We start from the raw sequence: 18,057 nt of genomic DNA, 5'->3' as shown, positions 1-18,057 counted from the left end.
AATAATAATAATAATAATAATAATACAAAATAATAATAATAATAATAATAATACAAAATAATAATAATAATAATAATAATACAAAATAATAATAATAATAATAATAATACAAAATAATAATAATAATAATAATACAAATTAATAATAATAATAATAACTATGATGATAATAATATAAAATGATAATAACGATGATGATGATAATAAAAAATGATACTAACGATGCAAATAATAATATAAAATGATAATAATAATACAAAATAATAATTACGATGTAAATAATAATATAAAATGATTAAAACGATGCAAATAATAATATAAAATGATAATAACGATGATAATAATAATACAAAATAATAATAATGATGATGATGATAATAAAAAATGATACTAACGATGCAAATAGTAATATAAAATGATAATAATAATACAAAATAATAATAACGATGTAAATAATAATATAAAATGATTAAAACGATGCAAATAATAATACAAAATGATAATAATGATGTAAATAATAATATTAAAATGATTTTAATTATATAAATGGGAGGGAACTTAAGACTATTCCTTAGAAGGGTAGACTGCGATTATCATTATTATTATTACTAACGATAATAAATTGTACTTCCAGGCAACATCTTGAAGGGTTAAAGAAGATAGAACAAGCGATGAAGGATGTTGAATACTACAGACAGGTGAAATTATGTTATATGTATTATTTATAATTTTTATTTATGTTTTACCCTCTTTTTCATTTAATTAGTGCCGGCATTGTTGACTGCAAGAAAAAACTAAGCAGTCCAATTTTTTTAAAACAAAAATATTTTTTTGTAGGAGGCTGAGAATCTACGAACTCGATACAATGATGTAGTTTTAGAAAACCAAAGGATGGAGCAGGAGGTCACAAGTCTTAGAAGGTAACCCTGGATCCCAACCATACATCTAACCTTGATCCTACCTTGATCCTACCTTGATCCTACCTTGATCCAATCTTAATCCCAACCTTGATCCCAACCTATCAACCAGTATTCCTGAGAAATAATGGAATAATGGAGCGTCACAATTGGATATCCAATAAAATAGTTCAGAGTCCAAATTTTATGAATTTGAGCCGCGTCTCAAATCCGCCCCAAACCGGTTTCAATTGATCGCCGGCTTAAATCTTGAAACATTGAATACAATTTTAAGAGGTACCAATCCTATTTAAGCCACGTCTCAAATTCAAGTCGCGGCTCAAATTCTTTAAATTCGGTCTTAATATGAAACATGAATTAACGATTATCAGCGGAAAAAGAGAGGGAAATGATCTATCATTGATTGCGCGCCAAAATTTTCTCAGCTTCTGATTGGCTGTTTAGATCTGGGAACAGATTTGATACCCAAACGCTTAATCTGAATTCCCAATATGGATACTTTTAATTTCTCTCTATATTTTTCTCTTTTTTTTCGGATATCGTTATTAGATTCTGACCAATGAGAGTTCTTTCATTAAATGGTGCGTAAAATTTTAAATTTCCCGGTTTCTGATTGGCTTTTCGGGATTTTGCATGCGCCACTCTATTGGTTAAAATTTAGACACTTTCCTAGATTTTAATGTAAGATTAAATAAATCGATAAAGGAAAGAGAAGAGGAGATGAACCATTGATCTCGATATACACAATTCTATAGTTTTCAGCTCTGTTCTTTCAATTAAGCTCTTAGAAAAGATAAACCTTGTTAAAGGGAGTGCCAATACAATTTGTCAGGGGTATCACATATCACATTTAGATTATATTAAGTAAAGACTAAAACTTGATACATATTGTGACACATTTTATGTAAGATTTTAGCTAATTTTCATGGGGGTGGGGTGGGGATGGGATGTGGTGGGGTGGGTTGTCAAGTAGCTAATATCGAAATTCTAATATAGTCTATACTTTAAATCCGAGTTCCTAAGGTACTTACACTATGCAGGTTTCCCAGGGCATGCTTTGTATTCATTTATTCCTTGGATTAGTGTAAGAAGAATTAGTTGTTTGATAATTAGCATAAATCAAATCCTCTGTCTGCTGTACATTAGCATGAGCTATTTATTTATGGTATGTCGCCAAAGATTTTTTTTTAAATACTAAATGTTCACAGTTCACACAGCACCTTTCAGTTACAATTTATAAGATCCTTTTTAGTTTTTTTATAAAAGAAATTCACGATTTATTACTCATTATTATTGATTTTTAAAATTAATTTCAGTTTTTAGACATTTAAAAATTAATTTCAGTTGCGTAAACTGAGCTGAAAACTTTTGAATGAGATATCCTTATTCCCAATAACTTAATCTGAGAATCCAATGGACACACTTTTGATTTTCTTCTTAAACCGTTGTTTCTTGGATATATTAGAAAAAAATCTAAAACCGGGTTTTTTAAATTTAGAGAGTCCCTCCCGTTTGTGTAAATAATCTTAAATGGCGCGCAAAATTTTAAATTTATCGGCTCCATATACGGGACTCTGATTGGTTGATTTTTATACACTTTTCAGGATAGAAGTACAAGATTAGGTTAGTCTCGATATTATGAAAAAGAGAGGATCAAGCGTTAATCTCAATATCCACCATTCTAAAGTTTTCAGCTCTTGTTCGTCTACTCCTTTGGTTCAAAATTTGCAAAGCTTTATTACCTCTACAAAACTTTCATGTTTGATTTTGTAATTGAGCCTGGTTAAAAGTCAACTGAGGTTAGAATTATAAATAATGCGAAGTAGTTGAATCATTTCTGACTTGTTGAAGCACATCTGTAATGATAACTCGGGTTCAAATTGGAACAGACAGATTTGATCTTGACAGAGAGACTTCTCTTCAGTTCTTTAAAGGGACTGTAAGCGTTATTTCAAGTGACCCTTCCTGGAAATATGACAATGCTCTATACACAACAGTGTTCTTAAAAGCTCTATCTGATCAAGCATGAATCAATGTTAATGATTTTGAAAACTATTTATTTTCAATTGAGGTTTCTCTACAAAACGATTTGCGCATTTCTCCTGCAGAAAAACATCTTTTAGGTATCAGAATGAAAACACTTTTTCATCTAGATAATTGTCAATATCTTCCACATTATTGATCATATAACGGCTTTAATGGTACCGTTATGAATCGGGCATTGCCATCTTTGCATGGAGGGTCACTTGAAATTACACTTACTGTCTCTTTAAATCCTAACTCTGTATTTATAAGTTTCCAACCTAGGTTTCTTGAGGATGATCGGAAGGAGATCGGTGAGATGAGACGCCAGCAGCAGGAGATCCTGAATATAGAAGGAGGAGGAGAGAGTATGAGTATCATGTATGGTACACTCCTTAGGCAGGCGCTCACGCTAAACAAGCAACATCCTGTTTATAATGGAATATTTTTAGTATCTGTTGATCTCTTATTCAAAATCTGCCTGAAATAGTGTAAAAAACCTTATATACTTAAAATTATAAAATTCAATGTCCAACAAATAAGTATTAAATAGCAAATACGAAAAATCTACATCTAATGGGTAAAGTTAAACTCACTGGACTTATATCCAGGACCTCTAGTTTACCGTGCGTTCACCTAAATAACATTCATATCTACAGATGGGACAACAAACGTTGGAATTTTTTCTGAAAAATAAAATAAATGTGTCCGTTAAGTTTACATGCTCTCCTTTCTAGAAATCATTGGAAATATAATCAAAAAGTTCTTTTATTGATTTGCGCGGTGCCGGTTTTTTTGTTTTTAAACACTTAAATTTGTGGATAACTTCATTTAATCCTCCCTGGTACGATTACCATGCGGGATATCGAATACAGATTAATAAATAAATGACCAATGACAGGATGACAGCTGGTTTTGAAGATTTTATAATTTTCTAAAGAACTCAAGTTAATTTTAATATAACTTTTTATTGATTGCTGAGAGTTGATCTGTTAGGAAATATGAGAGTGTGAAAGATGACTACGGACTCGTTAATCAGAGGTTAGTGTTCAGTAGATTATTTCAGAATCCTTTTCGATGTTGAGGGGGAGGGGGGTAGAGAAATGAAAAAATGGATATCAAGTTTTCTTAGCCTTTTACGTACTTCTTATAAAAAAAATTATTAATTTTTCCAATTCTGCGAAAACAACCGCAACATTTTAGACTCTCTACGCAAACATGCTTAATAGATTTAGGATAGATTTTTAACAGTTTTTGAATAAAATGGCATGTCTGATTCCCAACGTAACCCTTTAAACCTTTGTCTGATAAAAAATGATGAATTGTCCTTCATAGTTAATTTACATTGTAGGTTTCTCTTTGTAAGTAACTAGAATAGACAAATATAAGGAAACTGTCAGCATTTATCACTTTCCCAGATAAAATAACACGATGATATTTATCCCATTTTTCTTCTGATAGTTGGTACCGTTGTGAAACAGGTATTCGACACTTATTTTTGAAACTTTAACATTGTTAAATTTAACGATGCGGGTTGGCTATAAATGTTTCTGTCCAAGGTGGGTCTGTGTCAAATTATGCGTAAATATATAAAAATGCGTTTTTTTTTTGGATTTTTTATACATTTCTGCTCTTCAAAGTAGTTAAATTTAGAAATGTCTGTTAACATTCAAATAAACTTTTGCCGAATGGTATCTGGTCAGAATCAAATCATACCAAGATAAAAAAATATTATATTTCCAAACCTTAAAGTAGTTCATGGTAAAATTGTAAATTGGCCTTAAATTCACACATTTTTTCTGCCAACAGCTGTTTTCATTTTTTTAAATATTTTTTACTTTGCAAGTACTTGAAGAAGTTTTATAGCTTAACAAACTTAGTTTTTTAGTCAGTCATGAATGTTTATGACAAAAATATAAAAAGAACATTTGAATTAATTATATTTAGATAAAAGTTTTTCCAAAATATATTTATCCAAGAAACAAACATTAAACTTACAAGAATTCCGGTGGGTTTACTTTTTTGGAAATCATTCAGATTTAATTTTTCAACTAACATCAAACATCATTATAAGTTTTGCAAAAAATAGGTGTTAACAATGTTTTGAACAGCTTTAAATTATGCATCTTCATCATGCTTTTAATTATATAAAAAGATTTAAGACAAACTTTACCATCTTAAAATAATATACATATATCTTTTTTTTGGAGGAATCTTTGTTTTTGAATATATTGAGAGTTAGTCAGGGAAAAAGATACGGTAGATTGATTTCATTATTCTTTATATTGATGGATAGAGAAAGAAGGAAAACATGAATAAATGAATAAATGAATAAATGAATAAATGAATAAATGAATAAATGAATAAATGAATAAATGAATAAACGAATAAATGAATAAATGAATAAATAGATATATGAATATATATACATTTATACATTTATTCATGAATTAATGAATAAATTAAAATTAATAAAAAAAAAAATCAATAAATGAACAAATAAATACATATATAAACGCATAAATACATAAATACATAAATACATAAATGCATAAATACATAAATACATAAATACATAAATACATAAATACATAAATACATAAATACATAAATACAATATAAACGCATAAATACATAAATACATAAATACATAAATACATAAATACATAAATACATAAATACATAAATACACAAACACACAAACTCATAAACACATAAACACATAAACACATAAACATAAACACATAAACACATAAACACATAAACACATAAACACATAAACACATAAACACATAAACACATAAACACATAAACACATATATAAATGAAGGAAGAAATAAGAATTTATACATTTAAAGATAAATTAATGTATAAATTAATAAATTAATAGATTATGAATACTTGAGTTCACTAATAAATTAAAACAATGAATGGATAAATGAATACATGAATATGGGAAGACATGAATACTCTCAGAAAAATTTGAACCAATGGAAATTTGAACCCTAAAGGGTTCAATAACATACCCAAGGCTTTATTGACGAATCCCGAGTGGGTTAAGTGAGACAATTCTAGATAAATTATGTATCTTAAATAGCTGTATTAAACTAATGGATGAATATAAATAAGTTATTATTATATTTCAATATAATAATAAATATAATAATAAGTTAATATGTCTTAAATGCCTGTATTAAAGTAAAAGATGAATATAAAGGCTAAAATTTAATAATAAATATAAGAATAAGTTAATATATCCTTAATGCCTGTATTGAATTAAAAGACGAATATAAAGGAAAAATATGATAAAAAATATAAGAATAAGTTAATATGTCTTGAATGCTCTTAATGAATATAAGAATGAATAAAAAGGCTAAAAATATAATAAATATAAGAATAAGTTAATATGTCTTGAATGCTCTCAATGAATATAAGAATGAATAGAAAGGCTAAAAATATAATAAATACAAGAATAAGTTAATATGTCTTGATTTCTCTCAATTTATTAGAGGATGATTAGAAATTCCAAATAAAATAATAAGTATAAGAATAAGTTTAAGAATATATAACATGCACAAGGAATACCAATGTTTAACAGGATTAGATTGTAATTTCTTTCATTAATTTTTTATCAAGAAACTCTAGGATGGCCATTTTAGGTATAATTTAAATGAGAATTTATCAATATTCAAATGTGAATTATCATGGACAGAAGTGGTTTAATTGTGATAGCTGGGGTTTCGTCTCTGGTCTGAAGGATGCAGGTCTGCAGAAGGATCAAGGAGATGAAGTCCTTGTTGTACCAGCTAGGGTTGATAGTCCTAAGCCTAAACAAACACTCTAGAAGAAATTCTGTGGCAGTACAAACTTCGGATTGTATATTGCATAAACAAAAAGAATATAACTTAAATGCCTGTAGTAAAGTAAAGTATAAATTAAATGGCAAAAATATAAGAATGAATATAAGATTGAGTTGATACGTAAATGGATCCATGTGTCACTAATCCTCTAAACAATATGATTGGATAAATTGATTGATAAGCTCTTGAGACTATCTACAGTTTATTCTCTCATATTTCTTACACATTTAGCAATAACATTAAGATATTGTTAGCTATAAAAAAATTAAAATTTTAGGGTTAAAAAAGTGATGTGTCCTTAACCATTCTGTTAACAATGTTGTACGAAATGTTTTTAATTTAAAAATAGTTTAGCTAGTTCAATATTACAAACAAAATGTGAGGGTTTCTTTAACAGTACTACATTATATATGAGGGGGGCAGGGGGGGGGGAACTAGATTTATTGAATTTTTTAATGGAACTCAATAAACTACTTTTCTGTTTGTAAATAATAAATTCTTTTAATAATTTATTCAGTTAAATACAAATAAAGCTCAATTTTACATCAGCAATTTCTTGTAAAAGTGGAGTTGTCACTAAATAAACAAAAATCTAATCAGCTAATTGTCCTTAAGATTTTAGCAGACTGGTAACAAACTTGCGCTGCACTCAGGGTGGTCTGCGGGTTCCATGTTTGGTTCTTTTTCAGATTTGATCAAATTTGATTATACTACGTTAAATAAAACTTATTCCAACATTGGAAATTTTCCCTTTAGCAAAATAATTGTTTTCAATCCTAAAATAATTATTGCTTAACAGCTAACAAGTACAATGTTGCTAACTAAACTCCATGATGACTTTTAAATGTGTTTTATAAAAACAATTCCCACTTTTTTATCTGTGAAAAGATTATTTTGATAAACCATGATTAAAAGTTGTTAATTAAACCATTAAGATTAAATATACAACAGAGACAGGTTTTAATTACTTCATTAATTTATCTTAGAATATTTTTAACTTTTTCAGAAACAAGTAATTTTTGTGTCAACTTTAATTATGTGAGGGTTTTTTACATTTAATTTTCCATTCTTATGTTTTCAACAAATATTTAAGATTTGCAAAAATCAAATTATTACCAAATTATTGTGATATTTAGAGTTGGTTTTGAAAATTAAGTTTTGTGATGTTAATCATCTTGTAAAAGTTTTGGTTAAAATGTAAATAAGGAAAACTTATTATAACAGTAATGACAGTTGTTTACTAGATAGGGGTGTGTATTTTTATCTTTACACAATTACTTCTTTTCATTTAATAATAATTTTGTAATTTTGACAATAAAAAAATACAAGTCATCACCCGATTTCCTTTCTATCTAATATCTAAGTCGAACATTTTCTGTGTTGGGATGAACTGGTTTGGAAAGCTGAGTTTTTACTTGAATTAGTTTACATTCCTCTAAACCTATAGAATTTCTTTGGAACACCTCGGTTAAACTTTACTTGGGTTTCCTTAACCTCCTACCAAATATGAAACTGAAAGCGGAAAGGGGGGAATAAACACTATAAACGATTATTTCAATTACATTGAAATCTTGAAATACCTTTGCAATCAAAAATTTACAGAGATTATGTATGGAAAGGATTATGGACCCATAATTATAACAATTATGTCAATAAAATTTTCGAAGAACTTTTAAACTTTTTAGTTTTGTTTACTTCTACAAACCAAATTAGTTTTGTGATCTGTTGTGGAAGTAAAATTATCTAAACTTAGTTAAGGAGTTATTTTCCTTGCTGGGATTGGTTAGGTCTACTCAAATAGTTAAAGCTGAATGTAAAAGCTTTATTTTCCATCTTAGGCTTTAATTACATCATTAATTTTCCATCCAATATACAACAGAGACAGGCTTTAATTACTTCATTAATTTTCCATACTACTTTCAGATATGAAGACCTTGTCGCCTCTCATTCTTCTGCATTAGCTAAACTAGAACATTTACAGGTAGGAATAGTTTTAGTTCTAGTTTTAATAAGGAAGAACATCTTAGAATTACATATATATTAGAGAACATTTATTATTCTTGATTTTCTAAGTTTTTGCTAGATAAATTTCGTTCTTACAATCTTGATCGGGGCCTGTCTCCCCTAAATTATTGTGTTTTATCTTACAATCTTAGAGTTTGTTTAAATCTCGTGTGTAATGCAGTTTACTAAGAGAACTAGAATACTCGGGAATAGGAAGACGACTTGTAGACTTAAGCAATGACTTAAAATAGTTCAAAGACCACAAGACACAGCAATTGTTTATTGTAAACAGACTCCATTAACTTAATAAGAAACACTATTTGCCGCGTATCATCATCAAATACACATAAGTACTGCTGTAATGACGTCTTCCTATTCCACAATTTTTCGGTTCTCACTGTACATTTAGTAATCCAGGTAAGCCTGTACTTACATTGTGAATGATTTAGAGGGTTGGTATTTACGGTTTACAGGCTGTGTAAATTATGTATGTATGTTACACAGTGTAGACACTAGACAGTTCTATATTATGTAAAGTCATGAAGTTTGTGTAGTGTTCAGTTTGCACACCAAGTTAGGTACAGTGTACAGTGTACAGGCACTTTGTTATTTACAGCTTACAGTGTTTACATTAAGTTATGTACATTGTACAGGGTGTATCTAAAGTTATGTACAGTGAACACCTAGCACATGTTGTACATAAAGTTATGTACAGTGTAGACCGTACAGGGTGTGTCAACCTGGGAGAGGAAGGATGCTAGAAGACCTATATTATGCCTGAGTCTAGTTTAACAGGCCACCAAAACGGAATTTAGAGTGAATATTTTAAGTGCTTAAATTAACAAATTACTCTTAAAATATGTAAAAATATTGCCACCTGGGTTAGAACGGTACTTTCAAATTTTTAATTCAGGAATCTCAGGCAAGACAAATATTGACAAAGGATAGCAAGGATAGGTTGAGGGACGGATATCTCATTTTAATATTAAAAAATGGGGGAGGGGGGCCCAAAAATTGTATACTTGGACGAACCCAATATGTTTTTGCTTTAAATTTGTAAATTTATAACATTTTTATATTCTCTTATTTGATTTTCAAAAATACCCATGTATTAGTGTTTTTTTTTTACATTTTAATCATTACAACCTATTTCAGGGAGCTATTTTTGTAAAAATTGCATTTTAAAACATTCCAAGTAGAGTACAATTTTGCTAAGTGTAAAATGATTTCTGAAAAATGTCACAAAATTTGACACCTACTATAGTTTTGGTGTGGCTGTAATGTTACTAAAAACTGTAACTATAATGCAATTCATAAATCATAAATAACTTTATTTTCAAAATAGGAAAGAATCATATTCATTTACTTTACAGCATTAAAGGACCTTAAAGTATATGCTAGAAAACAGTCAAAATAAACTTTTAAAATAGTCTCTAGAAAGGGGGGGGGGTCCAATTATTGTCCCTCTTTTTCAAAAAGGGGGGGGGGTCGACCCCATAACCCCACTCTATATCCGCGCCTGTGTGTAAAGTTTTCTTACTATTGTAAATATATGAAGTTGTTTTTATTTGGATACAATGTTTTCTCTTGATATTTAAAGTAAGTTAAAATACATGACTTCAATACAATTCTATTTTAAACCTCTTAAGTTACATCTAATGAAACACTGTCTTGTCTTTTTATTCTTTTAATTTTTATTAAATTTTTTTTATCTCCTTTCACCATATATGTTTGTGTAAAGTTGATTGCTCAGCACTTTTCTCCTTAAAGGTATTTTAATTTCCAATTCTGCTCCTAAGCTTTCAATATAATAATGCATGTTAAATATCTAAAATTAATCATAATAATAATATAATTGCTAAATAAATTTGAACTTTTTGTGTCACTGTAATGAATGAGGCATTTGTCTCTTCTCTTTTTAGCATTTTAGTCACTCGATAAACATGAAAACCTAAGTTGGCCCCGAAAAAGAAAATTGAGGTTTGCTCTCTTGAATTCCAGGATGTGGTATCCCACAGTATGATGTATTGTACTCTTCTATATAATTAACTATTCATAATCTCACAAACCTCATTAGTTAGAGGATTAATATTCAAACCATAATATTCTCTTCACCTCATCTACTCAAGTCTTCAAACAAGGGAATATATAATGAAAGTATACTATCAAAATGGTAACTAGCTGGAGTGCCCGGTGTTGTCCAAGTTTATATTATTTTTCATAGGAAAATGGAAGTGTACTATTAAAATGACAATGTACTCACATTTTGTGTACACAATAAAAGTGTACTATTGTAGTGTAATGTACTAGTTAGTTCTTATACAAAATACTTGTACCGCAAGTAAAAAATATTGTTGTGTTTCTAAATTTTTCATATCTTTTTAGACAGTAAACACTACGCACATAAAAACAATTATTAAGTTCTGTGGTCAGTCTTTGAATTAAAAAAAGATTTAAAAAATCAAAATAAGCAATATCCTAGTAAAAATCACACGACACCCAAATAAATTGTTACGAATAAGATTTACTTTTTTATTATAAAACGTATTCTCCTATGAAATCCATGGTCATTGGAAACATTTTAACAATCAAATAGAGTATGATTTAAGTTTTGATATTTTCTCCAGGTTTAAAATGTAAAATCTACGTTTTGTAGTCAACATGGAGGTATGCATGGAATTTTGACGTTTTCAATTTAGAAAATAGTTAATGTTGAAAGAAGAAGCTGTGAAATCATTTTTTACATGATTTTTCTAAAACTGAAAGCATTAAGCTAGTTTGTTGCAACCTTAATTGCAGCCACAGAATTGTATGACAGGTTTCTATGCAGGTTTCTTTTCTCACCGCTACTTGTACTGGCGTTGACTGCCCAAATAAGACATATTTCTCTTGTCGAATTTAATGAATTGAAGAGGTTGCTGAACTACTTACTGTCGGTTCTAATCCTTATCACTGTTTGTTTTAAATCCGTATTTATCTTCAACTTTTAATCGGGGATTCAAGATTTGAACCGGTGGTAGATAGTTCAGCGACCCTGTTCAAATCCATTAAATTTGGTTTACATAATTTATTTGTTGTATTATGTACAGGAGGAGGTGCTACGGTACAAGAAACAGTACGAGGAAATTCTATCAGAGAGGAACAAGTTCAAACAGCAATGTACTCAGGTTAGTATACAGAGTGTCCCAATAAACATGAGAATTAAGTGACGACTTCCATGTTTATCGTTTTTGTTCAGTCTTTGTTGAGTGCGGCGTTATTACGTGAACACAATTTTTCCTAGCATCGCAGTTAAAACAATTGTAAAATAAAACTGCTAGTAATGGTAATTTCTAAATGTGGTTTAAAATCTTTGCACATTAAAAATTGACGGAGATACGAAGAAATCTGTCCATATTCTTATTTTTTAAATAGCAAAAAAAAATTAAAAATTTTTATAAATCAGTTAATTTTGACGATTCTAAAAAGGCATCAGAACCACATTGATTTTCGAAAGCTTAAAAGACGTACATTAAAATGGATGTTTTTTTTTGGGGGGGGGGGGTTATAATTTAAAACTTTATCTGTTTGTTAAGTATAGACTTAGAATTAGGTCTGTTCATGAATCAAATTGAGCCGGTACATGAATAAGATAATTCAAATACGTTAATGATTTAAGCCAGTACATGAATTGATTTGAGCCAGAACATGAATTTTTAAAAAGAATTTTACAAGCATATGCAATATGCATAGTATAACATTTTTTCTTTTCATTGGTTAAATGAATTATTTGACTTAATCAAATTGCGACTTAGCTCTGAAAATATATTATATTTTCTCTGCTCATACCCTACTCTCCAATCTCTCCCCCTCCCTGCTCTCTAATCTACTCCCCCTCCCTACTCTCCAATCTTTCCCTCTCCCTACTCTCCAATCTACTCCCTACTTCCCACATCCAAAATCATCCCCCCCTCCTATCCTGGCACCTTCCCCTCCTTGTTGCCATTACCTCCATCTTTTATTCTATAAAATCAAATCAAACTAACACCATTTCTTCCTTTTTATAAATACTAAGTAATCCTCGGTTCTTCACTCCTCCATATTCTTTTTACCCCCAGCCTAAACTTATTCACTTAGCAATCAGCCTTTTGTGTTCACTCTGCCTTTCTCCTTCTTATTTTTACAGATCTTTAAAGATCTTATTTCTTTTTGTTCTGTTTCTACTGTTTTTGTGAACAACTGTAAATTGCAGGTTTTCAGAGTCACTTTTTTATTTTGTAAATATCATTTGGTAAAATAAATTTGACATTTCTAATGGGACCAAAATGAAAATTAAAAAACGGTCCAAAAAAATGTTATTCCACTGTTAACAACAACTAAATTAATTAAAATAATATTTTTTAGGCAATTCGGCAATGGGATCAGGCGCTACGGGAACGGAACGAGTTCAGGGATGCTCTTGCCAAGGTTCAACGACAGCACGAGGAGGCTGTCAAGGAAATCAATCAAGCAATGGCAATCAGAATCAAGGTGAATCAATTGTTTTTTCTTCATTTTTTACAATTAGTTGAACCAGCTGTACCTAGTTTGAATACCTCGTACGCTGACTTTTGAAATTTTTTTTCAATTTTAAAATTTAATCTTAAAAGATGAATTCGTTCCTCTCTTATTTTCTATTTTTTAAAAATTAAATCGATATTCCACCTAAAGATGATGGACTAAACCTCATAGAGTTATTAAAGGTGATGTTAGTTCCAGATTTTATTGAAAATATATTTCGGTCTGGGGTGATAAGATAAGATAACCATCAAAATCGATAGTAAAAAATGTAAAAACCACAAGGAAATAAACAAACATTGTTTTGTCATAAAGATTCACAACAAACTGTTTATAAAGATAGTTTTTAACTTGTAAGGAATTGAATTACTTATTGGGTGTGAAAAAAATTTTTAATGAGAAGAAAAAAAGATTCAATTGATTATAAAATTTATTTACTATTTTTAGAAAGGAAGGGGGGAAGGGGGCGGGTCATTTTCTTTACAAAGAAACTAAAATACCTTAGACTTAAATTTTTAAATCTTTGCAACCTAATGTCGCAGGCGATATCTTTGCGACCTGATGCCAACATACTTAAAATATGATTCTGTCAGACAAAATCTAGACTAAGTTTGAAATTGTTGTTTAGGCGAGCAAAGATATAAAGAAGTTGACCGACGAGCGAAATTCAGCAATGCAGGTTAGTTTTCAACATTGAATGGAGTGTTTACTAATTTAGAAAAAATATCATACTCAAATTTTAAAAGCAGGAAAAAAACAGACAGTTTCAACAGCTAAAAACCTTTATGATAAATACTTTCTGTTAAAATAATCAAAGCGTTTTTATGAGAAATGTGGAAGAGGGTTTTTAAGGTAATAGTTAAGCTCTCAAGAGTGGAAGGTAGTTTAGCTTCAAAATATAAGCTAAACTCATTCCATCTCGAATCTAGTTCTACATATTGTTTAAACTAATAGATTGCCTGAATACTACTACTTCTATTCTATTCTGTCATTATCAATCTAACTTCTTGTTTCTATTGAAACACAGATACAGCTATCCATGGAAGATACAGATACAGATATCCAGGGCAGATACAAAACTTTATTCAACCAGGGGAAACTTTTCTTCAGGGGCAATCCATCTTTTCCCGAGAAGCATTGAATTCCCTGGGCAATAAGGGGCAATTATGTATTTTTCTTAGAGCAATTTAGTTTGTCCTTACGGGCAATCAAGCTTATTTCTGTGGACATTGAAGCTTCTCTTAAGGGGCTATCAAACTTTTCCAAAAAATGCGCAATTTTATTTTTTCATAGGGGAAATCCAACATAGGGGCAGACAAAGGCAATTGAAGTTTTCATTTGGTAGGCTTTTATATGAGATAATTCTTCTATTGTATGAAATAAATGATCTTTTCTATGAGATAACTGTTCTATTCTATGGGATAACTGCTCTATTCTTTGAAATAACTGTTCTATTCTAGGAAATAACTACTATTCTATGGGATAACTGTTCAATTCTAGGAGATAACTGTTCTATTCTATGAGATAATTGTTCTATTCTATGAGATAACTGTTCTATTCTATGAGATAACTGTTCTATTCTAAGAGATAACTGTTCTATTCTAGGAGATAACTGATCTATTCTAGGAGATAACTGTTCTATTCTAGGAGATAACTGATCTATTTTAGGAGATAACTGTTCTATTCTAGGAGATAACTGATCTATTCTATGAGATAACTGTTCTCTTCTAGGAGATAACTGATCTATTCTAGGAGATAACTGTTCTATTCTAAGAGATAACTGTTCTATTCAATGAAATAATTGATCTATTCTAATAGATAACTAATCTATTCTATGATATAACTGTCTATTCTATGATATAACTGATCTATTCTAGGAGTACGCTATGATAATGTCGGAAAGGGACTCTGTACACAAGGAGATAGAGAAACTACAAGAAGAGGTAAAAAAAGGGACTGTAGAGGTAATTTTATAGTAACCCTCCATTTAAAAAGCGGGGAATGCACGATTCACAACGATTTCCTTTAAACCGTTAAATGATCAATAATGTGAAAGATATCGGCTTTGTTCTTTTTTGGAAGATGTTTTATTCGCACAATTTCACTTTTATAGAGAATCCACAATTGGAATTCATCAATAAGAATCAAATAGAAAACCACGGATATCTTATTCAGTCCTGATCAGACAGGGCTTAAAAGGGTAAAGTTGTTAAAAGAAAATACTTGAAATTACATTTTAAGCACTGGTTATTTATTTTTGACGACTGTCATTGAACTATTGAATATTGTTTTGTTTTTGTTTGCATTTAACGTAAATATTCGAACGAATGGTTTGAAAAAATTCGATTAAATCAAGAAGACACTTCAAAAGAAGAAGGCAAGAATAATCAAAACAAGTGCCAAATATTTTCACTCTTATTTTCAATACTTGTTGGAATCATCTATACATAGCGTCCCATATCATATTAGATTATCTCCAATCTTTAACACCAAAATAAACCCTTAATACTCGAAAAACTAATCATTTTTCGCAAGAAAATTCTTATATAAGCCTTATGTTATTTTTCAAAATGATTCATTCTAATCAAATTTTCTAATTAGTCCCGAAAATCGTAATTTAGACCCGTTCTCGGTCTAATATGATGTGGGACACCCTGTATAATAAAGCTCTTTAATCATATACAGTGAAACCCTTAATAACGAATACATCGAAAGAATTCATCAAATGTAGTATTCTTCACTTTATGATAATGGAATACTGCAGTTTTTTAACTAAATGATTATAAGGAACTCTTTAAAACTGTTCCCGCATATTCATGGCTATTTATTTATTTTCGCAAATACTGAAATATACGTAATATAGTATAAAACTCATTGAAAAATTGTCAAGACGACATTTGATAAATTCTTCCGAAGTATTCTTTATTAAAGGTTTCACGTTATATGTTTGCTATAGCAAGTAAAGCGGCTGGACCAAATTTTTAAAAAAAAATCTATTGTTTTCAAAATTCGAATTTTTTAAGGGGTTTAAAACTGAAGGGGCAACGCCGGACCTGCAGCTAGTAATTTTATATTATAATTATCATTGTCTAGGTTTCCAACACGAACCAGCGAATGAAAGAGGTGGAGAGTAAAAGTAAAGCAGAAGATGACGAGAAGAGACGATTAATATGTAGAGTTGAACTATTGAGGTGAATTAATGTTATATCTTTTTCTGATAACCGATGCGGGATATCGTCATTTTTCTAGCTTGAATATTTTTAAATTCTTACAATTGGTTCGGCAGCAATAATGCGATAGACACTTTTGTAGAGACCCCACAATTTAAAAAAAAAAACTATTCTTTTAAGAATGTCATTGTAAATTGAACATGCAACTCTAGAATTGTCGAGATACTTGAAATAACGTCTACACTCTACACTCTACACTCTACACTCTACACTCTACACTCTACACTCTACACTCCACACTCCACACTCCACACTCTTCACTCTACTGTCTCTTTAAATGTATATATTAAGGCGAGAGATCGATGCTGCGTTGTTGGATAGGGATAGAGCTATCAAGGATACTCATGAACTCAGGGAGAAGTTGGGAGAACGAGATAAGGCAGGGGAACCAACAGTTTGTACAACAGTTTGTACAACAGTTTGTACAACAGTTTGTACAACAGTTTGTATTTTTCACAACATTGTTCAGAGAGTATGAGTTATAACAATTTAGCTGAAAATGTTTAGTCCAAAAATATTGCCAAAACAGTAAAATGGCTGGGCCATATAAGAAATTAATTTTAAAATGCAAATATTTAGTATTTTAGCTATTTTGACCATAAGGCTTCATAAAAACGTATCATGGAGGATCTACCTACAGTATACATATAGATGCACCATTATTCAGGGGGGTGGGGCAACTTTAGATTGACAATAATTTAAAATTTCAAAAAATGCTCAAAAATAACTTTAGCTGATTTCGGTTTTTTCACCAAGATCAAGTTTTTTAAAATCAATTGCTATTAACGGGTTGGTTGATTTAAATTGAAAAATTAAGAGTGTTTTTATCCAGTGCAACATTGATATAAACCGTTGGTTTTTGATTGAACAGGGAACTGGAAAGAGCAGTTTGGGTTTCGATCTGCGAAAGGATTACGTGTCTCGGCTGGACATTGATAAGCACAAGGAATTGGATAATTTTACAATTGTATCCCAGATACATCTGGTGTTAACTTTTTGAACTAAACAATTATTAATACGATTTTGATTGGTTGATAATTGTCCAATACGTAGACGCTGAGAGATAGTATTTCTAGCGAAAATCTGGAGTCCTCTCATGACACGGAGACGATCAAAAACAATAAGGTGGGTTAAAAGTCTTTTAAGAATTAAACAATTTCAGCAAAGTGTTTAGAGTATTTTATTATTTTATTTATTTATTTAGTATTTTATTATTAATTATTTTTATTTTATTTTAATAATAAAATGCAAAAATAAAAGATAAAGGCTCTAATAATTCAATTTGGCATAGTATTAGAAGGATTTTATGATTTTTGTTGTGTTTTTTAATTATTTCAACCATGGGTTCTACATAGTTAGCTTTTATGAAAAAAGTTTGAATCCTGGTTCAAGCATTAATTTGTTTACAGCTCCTAAGCAGGTACAGGGCAGATTACTGAGTAAAAAATGGGATATATTTCCCAGCAAATTGCTTATCCCCCCCCCCCCC

General features: G+C 29.9%; 1 protein-coding gene across 1 annotated transcript in view; it reads left to right on the top strand.

Annotated features, from left to right (window-relative positions):
• LOC111696792 (disks large homolog 5) overlaps window positions 1-18,057 on the top strand; it is a 62,166-nt gene that overhangs the window by 8,923 nt on the left and 35,186 nt on the right. The window contains exons 7-19 of the mRNA XM_023466527.1: window positions 634-697; window positions 837-919; window positions 3,224-3,337; window positions 3,935-3,979; window positions 8,722-8,779; window positions 11,892-11,969; window positions 13,186-13,311; window positions 13,967-14,017; window positions 15,216-15,281; window positions 16,432-16,529; window positions 16,860-16,947; window positions 17,440-17,514; window positions 17,622-17,693. Coding sequence (XP_023322295.1) covers window positions 634-697; window positions 837-919; window positions 3,224-3,337; window positions 3,935-3,979; window positions 8,722-8,779; window positions 11,892-11,969; window positions 13,186-13,311; window positions 13,967-14,017; window positions 15,216-15,281; window positions 16,432-16,529; window positions 16,860-16,947; window positions 17,440-17,514; window positions 17,622-17,693 — 1,018 coding nt within the window. The remainder of the gene's footprint in view (window positions 1-633; window positions 698-836; window positions 920-3,223; window positions 3,338-3,934; window positions 3,980-8,721; window positions 8,780-11,891; window positions 11,970-13,185; window positions 13,312-13,966; window positions 14,018-15,215; window positions 15,282-16,431; window positions 16,530-16,859; window positions 16,948-17,439; window positions 17,515-17,621; window positions 17,694-18,057) is intronic.

Source organism: Eurytemora carolleeae, unplaced genomic scaffold (assembly GCF_000591075.1).
Source record: "Eurytemora carolleeae unplaced genomic scaffold, Eaff_2.0 scaffold108, whole genome shotgun sequence".
Classification (NCBI taxonomy): Eukaryota; Metazoa; Arthropoda; class Copepoda; order Calanoida; family Temoridae; genus Eurytemora; species Eurytemora carolleeae.
Note: the sequence above shows the minus strand (reverse complement) of the source record. Positions and strands in the feature narration are given on the sequence as shown.